At 34.7% G+C, this 13986-nt stretch overlaps 1 protein-coding gene across 13 annotated transcripts in view; it reads right to left on the bottom strand.

The window, feature by feature from the left end:
• Nucleotides 1-13986, bottom strand: part of SUN1 (Sad1 and UNC84 domain containing 1) — a 76361-nt gene that overhangs the window by 44343 nt on the left and 18032 nt on the right. For 4 of the 13 annotated variants that reach the window (XM_072597791.1, XM_072597792.1, XM_072597789.1 and 1 more), the window contains exons 1-2: nt 12198-12402; nt 1512-1608 (exon numbers count right to left, since the gene is read on the bottom strand). In XM_072597791.1, the coding sequence (XP_072453892.1) occupies nt 1512-1588 (77 nt within the window). In that variant the 5' untranslated portion in view covers nt 1589-1608; nt 12198-12402. Of the gene's footprint in view, nt 1-1511; nt 1609-7584; nt 7724-12197; nt 12410-13986 lie in introns of those variants that run through there. The other 9 variants (XM_072597786.1, XM_072597782.1, XM_072597784.1 and 6 more) reach the window with 5 other exon arrangements.

The raw sequence follows: 13986 nt of genomic DNA on the forward strand, positions 1-13986 counted from the left end.
CTCTTTATACTTTAGAGAGTCATGTTTTACAAGAACCTGTAATGAAAACGCTCTTTGTGAACATAAATATAAACATACTGCTCTTGAATTCAACCAAAACATTTCTAAAAAATCAAGTTCTCATCAGTCCAGAAAGGTATCTTCCCATATTTCCTCCTGAAACCAAGCACATTCTGAGTACAAAAAATTCGACATTCTACTGGAAAGAGATACAGTAGAACAAATATTTGACTAGTTTGGAAGTTAAGAGGTATGAGTTCTGATTCCAGATTCATCATTAGCTTGGCAATTATCACTTAACCTAGATAGATATGCATCAATTTTCTTATTCATAAAATGAATAAGTTAAAAAATCTAATTTTAAGGTCCTTCTTGACCTTTCTAAAAGTCTATGATCCACAATCTCAGATTAAAAAAAAAAATCTTTTTTTAACTTACCAATTTTAGCACTTGGGGAGGACCAGACTTATGATTTCACTGATGTATAGTAACTGCAAGTGCCAGTGCTTCTCCAACTCAGGGATCAATGAACTTTTTTTTTTTTAAAGAATTTTTATAAATATTTGAAAATAACTGGTTTCCTTTGTAATCCTATATATTTTATGCACTGAAAAACATTATTTTGGGAAGGGGTCCACAGGTTTTGTCAAGCTGCTAAAGGAGTTCATGACACAAAAAAGGGTTGACTCCCTTCTCTAACTGATGAAGATGGGCAACTCCTAAGCAACTCAGAGTAATGGAAAGTTGCTAGGGGAAACAGGGAGGGCCAAAGAGTCAAGTACATCAGAGGCAGAACCTGTACTCAGGTCTTCCTGACTCACAGGCCAGACCTCTATGCACTGAGTTTTTAGTATAGAATGATTTAAATGATAATACACTAAAACATAGAATGTGGATAGTTTATTTTAAAAAGTTGGGTTCCTGCAACCTATCCTTCTGCTAAAATGATTAGTCTCTTCAATTGATATAGCTTTTATGTGGTTATTTTTTATATCATGTGACTACAACAAAGGGAAGAAAAACAATTTTTCTAAGATTTTGAATACTCTAATAAAATTAATTATTAGAGGATTATAGATATAAAACTGGAAAGGCCCAAGGAGGCTATCTAATCAAATACCCAAATTTTACAGATAAGGGGAAACCGACAATCCTCTCATACAAAGATTTTTCTTTATATTAAGACAAGTCACTTTGGGTGGAGTCTTAGAATAGCATTTCATTTGTAATGAGTAATCACTGAGTCACTGGAAATCTGTTGGCTCAAAAATTTATGGAGTTTTCAAAATAAATGCAAAAAAATTTCCAAATCAGTTTAGTAAACTAATTTTCCATGGTAGTGTTTATATAGATTTTAAAAAAGAAAGAAAACCTTGATATACATTATACAATTACAGTAATATGGATAACTAAGTATTCCTAATCAAAAACCCAAACCACTTACACACACACACACACACACACACACACACACACACACACACACACACACACACACACCACACACTCACCTGAGTCCATATGTGTAGCCAGTGTTCTCTGGCACACTCTGAGGAGGAGTGTACATGTGGAGACGTGAAAAATCCATGTTCAAGATTTCAAATCATACTGTAATAGGTAAAGAAAAAAATAATGGACTTTTAAAAAGTGTTAGAAAATGAAAATGCATCCTAAAGAAACCTGCCTAAAACATGCTTCAAGTGATAAGCTACAATGTCACTGTCCATGCTCTCTTGGAACACATGACTCATCTAGCTTTAACGGTAGTAACTCTATTAAAACACAGATTTCTCAAAGCTGCAAACCCCAGAATACTTCCTTTCTGTGGTTTGCTTTAGGTATTTACCCTATATTTCCCTCTCAAAAACCATATTCACAAAAAGATGCTGAATCCTGTATGTAAGCTCCAAGACAGTACTTTTCAGAAATGAACCTCTTAAGAATACTCAGAACACTTTGCATTCACTTTTCAAACTGTACAGTTTAAGAGACCTTCAAACATTATTTGACTGCAACTCTTTTGAGAATCAAAGAAGGCTGAAATCAGTTTCTATTTTTAATTAGCACTATAGTAACTGACTAGATAGCAAGAGCTTTCACGAAAGCACAAACCACGTAATAGCTTAAATTGCAAGAAAGTTGTTTCTTCTCTGCTAAAAATCAAAATTTTTTTTAAAACTTAAAATCACTTACAAAGAGTATTTTACTTCACAAGTCATCACCTTATTTATGTCTCAGACTGTTAAACCAGTTAGACTGTTAAATCAAATTCCCTTCTGGGTAAAAACACACCAAAAACACTACTACAATCATAAACAGCAAAGTGGTGAGTCGCCACATGGGTGAAAAATCTAATGAAGGTAGAAACGGAACAAAGAGCCACCTGGTGTGTACAAAACAGCAAGTTGTTACTTTAATTGAAACTGCTTGCTCCTTTAGGAAAGGCTGAGGGATAAATCCACTAATCCTTTTTTTATTTTCAATTCTTGTGAAAATTTAAGGGGGCTGGTCAAGTTTAAAAATATATCAGCTTGGTTAACAAAATAATTATAAGCTACTTTCCCCCCTCCCATCTATCACGTTTTTCAGCTCCCTTCCAGGAAGGCCCTGGCTCCAACTAGAAACTTCAGTAATATGCACTTCAATACTGCTATTTTACTTATGTAATTGAGTAGTACAGTACTTTTGTGATATAGTATACTATGTTTAGTCTGTTCATTTATCTATATTTACTTTTTTACCTGTCTCTGTCCATAATATTAACTGATCTTGACAGTCAAAAACAATAAAAAAGATTTTATAAGAGAACAATGAAAATTTAGATTTGGATGCAACAAATCTAAGGAATCAGAAAGGAAAGAGGAAAAAACTGTCCCCCAATTTTATGTACTTTCTGGCTTCAACATCTATAAGTAGCTTCAACAACACACACACTCACTCAAGTAAAAAGTTCATTCTTCCTTAACAGAGAACTAGAACCACAGCAAACTGCTTCTAACCTTCTTATTTAGCAGCTATCTAAGAAATGTTTGCAGACTGACTGCTGAGTGACATCCTAAGCATCCAACAGATCAGGCCCGCACAACATATGGCCCTTGGTCATTTAGGGACCCCGACCCCCAAAGGATTTGAGGCAGTCCAAGAAAAATGAAAAAGAAAGAAAAGATGTAATGAATGCTTTTGGTCTGTCACTGTGCATTCTCCTGTTTGTTATGTGACTCAAGGCAACCAACCACAGTCAGTCTGTCTCTAGGGACTAGACTATCTGTGGCTCAAAGAAGTTTAGTCTATTTTCATTTTGGCTCCTACCTACTGCCAAGGTGTGCAGGTCTGCAATAGACGCTGCACTGCACAACTTATTATCAGTCATTCTTTGGATTATGTAACTATTTAACGATCACTACTTCATATATTCAAATAATGCAAAAATAAAACATTTCTAACTTTCCTATTCCCAAATCATTGCTTAATTTAAAGTACATTCATTCAAAGGAAATAAATCTACCACCCATCACCACCATCACCACCATTCTATCTATACTTATTGACACTTTTTCATTAATAAAAAGTTCTGGCAAGGGTATTTTATATCCTTACTTACAAAACTAGTGATATTTCTAGAAATGTTTCATATATAGCCACAATTACACAATATGGGAAATCAAAAGAATAGTCATGGAGGGCTCTACATGCTTAAAAGACTTCCCTACTGATTCACCAGAGCACTTAATAAACTAACCTTCTGCTCCACATACTTATTACTGAATATTTCTAGATGGGGTTAACTGTTAGTTTTGAAATCTGTCACAGGTGCCACAATATGAAGACTATTTCCTAGATACAATTAGTCAGCTTTTCTTTGGAAGAGGATTGGCCCTAATAATAAGAATTTTAAATGCTGGAGAATAAAACTTCAGGATATAAAAAGTTATGCCCTATTTCTAATTTTCCCTTTAAAAGGCAGTATGAATATATTGCTTTGACCATTTTTATGGTTTTTTTATACTAAAGTCCTCAAAGGGAAAACATTGGAGCTTTCTGTCAGTATAAGAAAAGGAGTATTGAAAATCCCCAAGTAAATACCAAATTAGAAATACTGAAAACCAAAGGAGAGATTAATAAAATTGAAATTAAGAAAACTATTGAATTAATAAATAAAACCAATAGTTGGTTTTATGAAAAAACTAATAAAATTGATAAACCTTTGGTCAATCTGATTAAAAAAAAGAAAGAAGAAAACCAAATTACTAATATTAAAAATGAAAGGGGTGAACTCACCTCCAATGAGGAGGAAATTAAAACAATAATTAGAAACTACTTTGCCCATGCCCACAAATTCGATAATCTAAACGAGATGGATGAATATTTTAAAAAATATAAATTGCCCAGATTAACAGAAGAGGAAGTTGAATACTTAAACAACCCCATCTCAGAAAAAGAAATTGAACAAGCCATCAATGAACTCCCTAGGAAAAAATCTCCAGGGCCAGATGGATTGAATTCTATCAAACATTTAAAGAACAGTTAATTCCAATACTACATACACTATTCTTGAAAATTGGGGAAGAAGGAGTCCTCCCAAATTCTTTCTATGATACAAATATGGTTTTGATACCCAAACCAGGAAGAGACAAAACAGAGAAAGAAAGTTATAGACCAATTTCCCTAATGAATATAGATGCAAAAATTTTAAATAAGATTCTAGCAAATACAGCATCTTATCACGAGATTAATACACTATGATCAGGTAGGACTCATACCAGGACTACAGGGCTGGTTCAATATTAGGAAAACTATTAGCATTATCGATCACATCAACAACAAAGCTAACAAAAACCACATGATTATCTCAATAGATGCAGAAAAAGCTTCTGACAAAATACAACATCCATTCCTACTAAAAACACTGGAGAATGTAGGAATAAAGGGAACTTTCCATAAAATAATAAGCAGTATCTATCGAAAACCTTCAGCAAGCATTATATGCAATGGGGATAAGCTAGATGCATTCCCAATAAGATCAGGGGTGAAACAAGGTTGTCCATTATCACCACTATTATTTAATATGGTACTAGAAATGTTAGCTGTAGCAATTAGACAAGATAAAGATATCCAAGGAATTAAAATAGCCAAAGAAGAAACTAAGTTATCACTCTTTGCAGATGATATGATGATTTACCTAGAGAATCCCAGAGATTCAAGTAAAAAATTACTAGAATTAATAAACAACTTTGGCAAAGTTGCAGGGTACAAAATAAACCCACACAAATCTTCTGCATTCCTATATATTAGCAACAAAGTCCAACAGCAAGAGATAGAAAGAGAAATCCCATTTAAAGTTAGGGTAGACAGTATAAAATACTTAGGAGTCTACCTGCCAAAACAAACCCAGGGATTATATGAACACAATTACAAGACACTTTTTGCACAAATAAAGTCAGATTTAAGTAAGTGGAAAAACATTAGTTGCTAATGGGTAGGCCGTGCTAATATAATAAAAATGACAATTCTACCTAAATTAATTTACTTATTTAGTGCCATACCAATTAAACTATCAGACAATTACTTTCTAGAGCTGGACAAAATAATATCAAAATTCATTTGGAAAAACAAAAGGTCCAGAATATCAAAGGGACTAATGAAAAGAAATGCTTGGGAAGGTGGCCTAGCGCTACCAGACCTCAAACTGTACTATAAAGCAGCAATTATCAAAACCACTTGGTATTGGCTAAGAAACAGAGAGGTAGACAAGTGGAATAGACTTGGCACTCAAGATGCAGTAGGAAAGGAATATAGCAACCTTCTGTTTGATAAACCCAAGGACCCCAGCTTCTGGGATAAGAACTCATTGTTTGACAAAAATTGCTGGGAAAACTGGATAACAGTGTGGCGGAAATTAGGCATAGACCCATACCTGACACCGTACACAAGAATAAAGTCCAAATGGGTACATGATTTAGGTATAAAGATTGATACCATGAATAAACTGGAGAAGCAAGGAATAGTGTATTTATCAGATCTATGGAGAAGGGAAGAATTCTTTACTAAAGGAGAGATAGAATGCATTATGAAATGCAAAATGGATAACTTTGATTACATTAAACTGAGAAGTTTTTGCACAACCAAATCTAATGCAACCAAAATCCGGAGGGATGTAGTAAATTGGGAAAGAATTTTTACAGCTAAGCTCGGGGATAAAGGCCTCATTTCTAGAATATATAGAGAACTGACCCAAATGTATAATCATACAAGTCATTCCCCAATTGATAAATGGTCAAAGGATATGAACAGGCAATTTTCAGAGGAAGAGGTTAAGGCTATCTATAATCATATGAAAAAATGTTCTAAATCACTATTGGTTAGAGAGATGCAAATCAAAACAACTCTGAGGTACCACATCACACCTATAAGATTGGCAAACATGACAGAACAAGAAAATGATAAATGCTGGAGAGGATGTGGGAGAGTTGGAACACTAATTCATTGTTGGTGGAGCTGCGAGCGCATCCAACCATTCTGGAGAGCAATTTGGAACTATGCCCAAAGGGCTACAAAAATGTGCATACCCTTTGACCCAGCAATATCGCTACTAGGACTATATCCCCAAGAGATCATAAAAATGGGAAAGGGTCCCACATGTACAAAAATATTTATAGCAGCACTCTATGTAGTTGCCAAAAACTGGAAGTCAAGGGGATGTCCATCAATTGGGGAATGGCTGAATAAATTATGGTATATGAATGTAATGGAGTACTATTGTGCCATAAGAAATGATGAACAAGAAGACTTCAGAGAGGCCTGGAAGGACTTATATGACCTGATGCTGAGTGAAAGGAGCAGAACCAGGAGAACTTTATGCACAGCAACAACCACAGTGTGTGAGAGTTTTTTCTGGTAGACTTAGATTTTTGTAATAACACAAGAACTTCTTACCAAAAAAAAAAAAAAAAATCCCAATGGAGGATCTCAAGGCAAAATGCCTTCCACACTCAGAGAGAGAAATATGGAAGTCACTCACATATTGTAGCAGATCATGTTTGTGTATGTGTATGTGTTTGTGTATCATGTTCTGATTTGTTATACGATTTCTTTCATTTATCTTAGTCTGACTACATAGCATGACTACAGTGAAAATATACTCAATAGGAAAGTATATGTAGAATCTATACAGAATTGTATGCAGTCGTGGGGAGGGAGGGGGGTAGTAGGGAGTAGGTGGGGAGGGATAAAATCGCAATTGTATGGCAGTGATTGTTAAACATTACAAAATAAAAAAAAAAAAAGATGTATTGGTTTCACACATGACTCAGCCTCGAGAAGGTTGAGTGACTTGCCTAAGGTCACACGACAGCAGAGTCAAGATTCTAAGACAATTCTTTTAATTCTTATTTAACCATTATTTTTCCAACCATAAAAGAAGTTTCATCCCTGGAGAAAGTAGAACTTTTCTTTGGATAGGAAAGCTTTGCATTTTTGCGTTCTTGCTGTTTTTGTGCTTCAATCTTTCATATGTGGTTACTTAAGCCTTATATAGTTACTTGCTTACACAGTTACTTAGAAAAGAGGAATCAAAGTCACATTTACCGCACTACCAGATGTGCCTGATACTGTAGGGTATAGCAGCAAAGAAATTCTGTCAATCTGTTGAAGTCTCTAATTTTTCTTCCTTACATTGTGATCCCTGTTTTCTGTCTGCATTGATTGATAATGTACATTGTACCTGGCACTGCAATAAATATTCCACGCTGACTGAAAAAAAAAAAAAAAAAGGGAGTATTTAAGCTACCTTATCACCTTTAGTAGGAGGGGAGAAGGGGAGCTCCCCCCACTGTAACAACTCAATACAACTTAAAATATTTGTCAAAGGCCTACTACCTGCAAGGAACTGAACAAAAAGGGAAAAAATTCCCCCGCCCTGAAGGACCTTGCTGGGAGTGGGGGATAAACAGGGAGAAAGAGATATGATGGATAAACAGATAAATATGATACAAGGCAAGGCAGTCTGGAGGCAGAGAGAACACAGCTAAACCAGAGGAATCAGAAAGAATTTTGCAGACACATGAACTGAGCTTAAAGGAAGATAAGAATTCTGAAAGAGCGAACCCATTACAGACACCTTGTGAAAACACACGTAGGTGGGAGACTACCAATGAGTTGGGAAAACAAACTACAGTTTGGCTAAAATGTACAGTGTGTGAAATTCAGTAATGTAACAGAAAACCCAAAAGGTAGGCTGGAACTACAGTGGACTTGAGATGCTAGGCTGAGGAGTTTGTATTTAAACTAGAGAAAATAGGAAACCACGGAAGGTTTTTGGGTAAGGCAGTGATAAGAACTGACCTGTGTCTTAGGAAGATAATTTCAGCAGCTTTTTAAAGATGGAAGGATAGATTAGAGAAGGAAGTAACGTAGAGGCAAGAACAGTCAAAAGGTTATTACAATAGCACAGGCAAAAGTAGGGCAGGAAATAAGATGGTAACTGTGTGGGTTTTGAAAAATTCCAGAATGCCTAAGCTTAAAATAAATTCCAAATGGTAGGACTCACAGTTAATATTGGGCTGTAAATTGGGTCTTAAGTTATAGGTAAATTGTATCTGGCCCAGTTTTAAGACAAGGTAAAAATGGGTATCAATTGTGTATCTAATGTGCTGGTATAACTTGGATCCTATAGCAAATCTTTATTGACAGAACCAGTGGTAGACTTCACTGAATGTTGTAAAAAATGTACAAATAAAAGACAAGCTGTTGCTTATGTCTCCTCTAAGCATGCACTAAATTCTAACAGATGCCAGGGTCAGGAATCATAATGGCAATGACAAGAAAAAATGGAGAAAGCAAACTGTGTTTGTTTATTTGGAGGTGGAGGAGAAAAAGAAGAACATAATGAAATGTGTTTGCAGCAGTTACAGTGATCAAGTGACTCTTTAAACTATATGAAAGATTAGCTGCTATATTCTTCCTGTTCTCTATTTACTTTTAAAATTGTCTGTATTTGTTATAAACAACCCTTTCTTATTGCATGAGTTACAAGGTACTTGGTTTGCTACCTTAAGTTCTAAGGTCACAATTTCATTGAAGAGTAAATTAAGAAATAAAATGTGACCTATCAAAATGCAAGGAAGATAACAGAATGCTAGTTTTAAAGCAGCAGAAAATCCACCTTAAAAATAAACATTACCTATTTGCTGTGCAAAGTTCATTAGTACAAAATTAAATAATTGTGATTATTTTAAATATAATATTCAGAATCCAAGCAAAGAATAGGAGAACAAGCTATTTTCTACAGACCCTAAATTAGAACTTAGAGACCTTCAGACCACAGGACAGACAGTTGGTTTAATTGAGAAGGGTGTAAGGGTGCAGGGTGGGAGAGAAGATAATACTGCTTTAGTTATCCCCTCTTTTGCTGTTGACTTGTTTCAGTAATACCCAACTCTTCATGACCCCATTTGGAGTTTGCTTGGCAAAGATACTGGAGTGGTTTGCTATTTGCTCCTCCGGCTCATTTTACAGAGGAGGAAACTGAGGCAGAATGTACTGACTGCACAGGTCACTCAGGAAGTGTCTGAGGCCAAATTCGAACTCGTGTCTTCCTGATTCCAGGCCAGGCACTCTACCCACTGCACCACCTAGGTGCGCCTCTAGAGACAAGAATGCCATCATGGCTACTCCATCCAGAATGGAGCAGAGCTCCCCAAGGTTGAGCAACTATTATTACTCACAATTAGCTTTTCAAAGGACAAGGAGGATGATATTACTCAGAAACTATTTATTGAAGTTTTGTGTTCCCTGTCAATAATTATTTTAAAAAGAAGTTAACTATTTATCTGCCCCATCCCTCCTCCCAAAATTAAGCCTCTTCTTAATTGGGACCCTTGATTCTTTTTTCCTGTGTGAACTACTGAAATGAACAAAAAACACAGGTGTAACAGGCCCAGATTTTTTTTTAAGCATTGGTAGCCAACATGTTAAAGTGGCAAATTTGAACCTTTTTTTTTTTTTTTACAATCCAGTAGAACATTTAAAAATAAAAATATAGTTTGAATCACCTATTGATATTCCATTCTTTCTGGAATACATAACCACTGTTAATATCATTTTAAAAAAATACCGATGCCAGTTTCCATTTATATCACTGCTAATTAAAGGAGATAACGTAATAGTATATCTTTGCCATTTGCATCCCACACTGAAGGAAGCCATACTACCCATGACCTACACCCTAAAAAAGCCTGTTAAAGATCACTGAATATGGATATTTACATCTAGTTTTCAGAGTTAAAATACCACACATCTTGAGTATGACTGAGGACTTAGAAGAAAAAGAGCCTGGAAAACCTTCTGAATGTTTTAAAGAATGCCGACCGGCCTAAGTTAGCAGTCTGGGCGGTGCTATGTCCGAAATCAAGATATACAAATGCAAGTTCCACTCTCAGGTTTTGACTGTTTGAGACATAACCCTATTGCTCATTTCATTCAACTTTTTTATTTTTTGTAATAGTTTTTAAAGTTATAAACTGTATTGTTACAAAGAACTCTGCATTCTTTCTTAGAAAAAAGAGTTTTGTACTAATGTATAGTAATATTGTTTTTAAGTCTGAGAATGAATTATGTGACCTACAATGAAAATTAGTAGCACAAATTTGTCCAAACCCTGATGCAGGAACCTCCAAGTTCCACATGCAGTATTCCCAAGCAGTTCTAGCCTTAGCATCGAAAGTCCTTTGCTAGTAGTCCTTGATTTTTAAATAAAGAGTTTCAGATTACTATTGCTGTCTGTAGCTGCTTAGCTCAGCTGATTAAAGACCAATGATAATGACACAGTCTGACAGATTTTTACTTGTATACGGACAAGCTAGCCTCCCTCTGTTTCATTCTTAAATCCAGCCAGGCTCCCCAAAGCATGATCTACATTTCACAACACAATCACATCTGATGAGCAAGTGGATGAAAGACGGGAACTTTATATTATTTTGATTTCACAATAAAATTAAAAGTTGACATTTGCATCTTCTGCCACAACTGGAAAATCATTTTGAAAGTGTATAGTCTTACTAATTGTGCATCACTGGTATCATTATCATACAGGAAAAAAACATTACCGTTACAATGAACATAAAAGTCACAAGGAAAAAATTTATTTGGTCTCATTTAAGTTGTCTTATTGATCTAATACAGTTAATGTCAAGAGTTCAAAGATTAACACAACACCAATAAATCAGTATGTTATTCTATTATGGAAATAAATGCCAGTTTCAAACTTTCAAATTTATTTTGAAAGACTATTCAAGAATTTTATAGCATAGATTTAAAACTTTCTCCCTGACTTTTAAGGTATCTCAAACATATTAGGAGTTTTTCTCCTTCAAAAGGAATGATAAAACAGTTTGGTAATTCACAGCCGAAGATGCAAATATAAACATTTCAAAGTTTGTTATGAAACGAAAAGAGTAAGTAAGGTATATGACTGAAAGCCTAGTTTTTAACACCTATCATATATAATCTGAATATGTTCTATTCAGAAAGCATACATCCCTACTGGTCTAGGAACTGTTGAAAGTAACAGTTTAGAAAATGATATGCATCAAAGTACCCTCAAGATGACAAGTTATACAGCCACATGTTTCAAGCCAATATTATAAAGTAAGATAACCAAATGGGACCACAATAAACAAAATTTGGTTATAGGATCATAAAATCAGTTTTGAAGATATGTTAGAAAAAGGCAATAAACTTCTTATTTCAAAGATGACAAAGATAACAAATTTTCAACACCGTACACAAACAGTATCCAAAAATTGATGGAAAACTTCACCAGGTATTACTTCCAAAAGTAAAATAGGTTAAAAGTTGCAATCTATTTAGAAGGCCTAAGAACATTTATAATTATGAAAAGGCTAGTTATAATAAGTCACTGATAACAAACTGAGTCACTTATTAAGTGAGGGAAAGATAAAAGCAGGTCCACAATTTCACCCATTGAAGTAGAGTTAAACTGAAACTGAACTTGCCACAAATATATCTCCACCGGCCACTGTAGGTAACAGAGTAGTGCTCTAACAATTTATTATTGCAGCACATGTAAAAGCAAATAAAACAACCAAAAAGAAGATCAATCTTCTTTAAAACGTGCCTAGAAAGCACCAAGATTAATCTCTTTATTACAATTCAATATGACAACAATAAACCTATCCAACCTCTTTATCCAGAGTTCCAGGTCCACTTTCAGATCACCTGCTCAGGGCACTCCTACATATTTTCATGCTTCTATTCCAAAAGTTTTGCAAGCACACAAACCGATTCTCCAAGAGGGAAGTTTGCAAGTTGACAGCACCGTGTTTTCGCTTCCACACCAAAGAATCCTAAAATGGCTTCCCAGTCTCAACAAAGCCTGAAGCCTGGACTAATCTGATCCAGCCTCTCTAAGCATCAACTGTCAATCAGAGGGAGCCTTTAAATTTATTGGACACTGCAGTTTTAGCCAGCCCACAGATATTTAACCCATTAATTTCCTCTCAAACTGCCCAAAGTTTCACATGGATAAACTAGAATCTAATCTTAACAGCAGCCAGGTAATTTACAAAACAAAGATAGCAGTTTCCATAACATGTGCTTCATTTATATTTCCATTTCAACTATTATTGTATATAAAATGCAAAATCTAATTATTATATGGGTTACACATGTGATTAACTTTTTAATATTTTAAAATTAAGATTATGTTCTTCCCCCTTTTAAGTTAGTATTTAATTAACTATTTAAAAATAATTTCCCTGTTAAATATAGACCATTTTATGGTTTGGTGCATGATTTTTTTATATAACAGATGCAAAGTTATCAATGAAAATGAAAAAGTTTTCTTTAAAGCAGAGAGATCTGCAAAACAACTTCCTACAACCAATCAAACTGGATTTGATTTACATATAGAAAACATATAAAGAAGTAAAGCAATGTTGGTTTAAAGAAAATGTTAATTTATTCTTCACGCTAGCAGAGAGAATAACTGATATTTACATAGAACTTCAAGCTTTCCATTTGGTTGTCACAAGGCAACAAGGGAGGAATACTACGAGAATTACCATCTCCATTTAACAGATGAGGAAATGGACCTGCAGGGGAGAAATGCTTTATGTCACATAATGGTGTCACTGGCAAGACTCAAAGTCTTCCAGACTATAAGTCTCATGCTCTTTTCTAATTTCATGACACCATGTTTTCTCTCCAGAGGAATGTCAATAACCCTTAAGGACAAACTGATAATCTTCCACAATTAAATACAGCAAGTCAGAACCACATTCATACACTTTTTCTATTAAAAAAATTTCCCTTTTCAAGCATATGGTTTGTAAGTTATTAGGTTCAGCGCACACAGTGCACAAACCCAAACTTCTTTCAGGTACAAGAAAAAAGGAAAGGTAGGGGCATATTTACAACGTATAAAAAGCTCCAAGTTGAAATAGTTCTAAGGAAAAATAAGACTTTTATCCTAAGGTGTATTATCACATCCTTACATGTCCATGTGATCAATTCTCCAAGGTCTTTTCAGTAAAATCCCACTTCCTCTTACTGCACTATCATTTAACCTGAGTAAAATAAGAGTGGTCAAAAGATATCCTATATACACAGTACTATGTAAGGTTACAGAAAATCTAGAAATCTATTAAAATCTTTATTGTACATGCTTCAGAACTAAACTATTTAATAGAGGTAAAATCTTACCGTAGCAAAAACTTTTCAAAAGAATATTCTGTATTTTAAAAAAAAAGTATTTATTAGCACTTCCTGCTAGACAGCTCAATCCCATGGCAATACTGCTTTATGTGCTTACAATAAATAAAACTCTACAATTTTCTATGGTCCCTAGACATTTGACAGTCATTCTCTTTTGGAAAAATACCCAACTACAGCTTTCCTAGCACCTAGCACAATGTTTTATGCATATTTTGACATTTCAATGAAGTCAGAGACCATACTAGATCAGGTTCT

The sequence above is a fragment of the Notamacropus eugenii genome, chromosome 3, assembly GCF_028372415.1.
Source record: "Notamacropus eugenii isolate mMacEug1 chromosome 3, mMacEug1.pri_v2, whole genome shotgun sequence".
In the NCBI taxonomy this organism is placed as follows: domain Eukaryota; kingdom Metazoa; phylum Chordata; class Mammalia; order Diprotodontia; family Macropodidae; genus Notamacropus; species Notamacropus eugenii.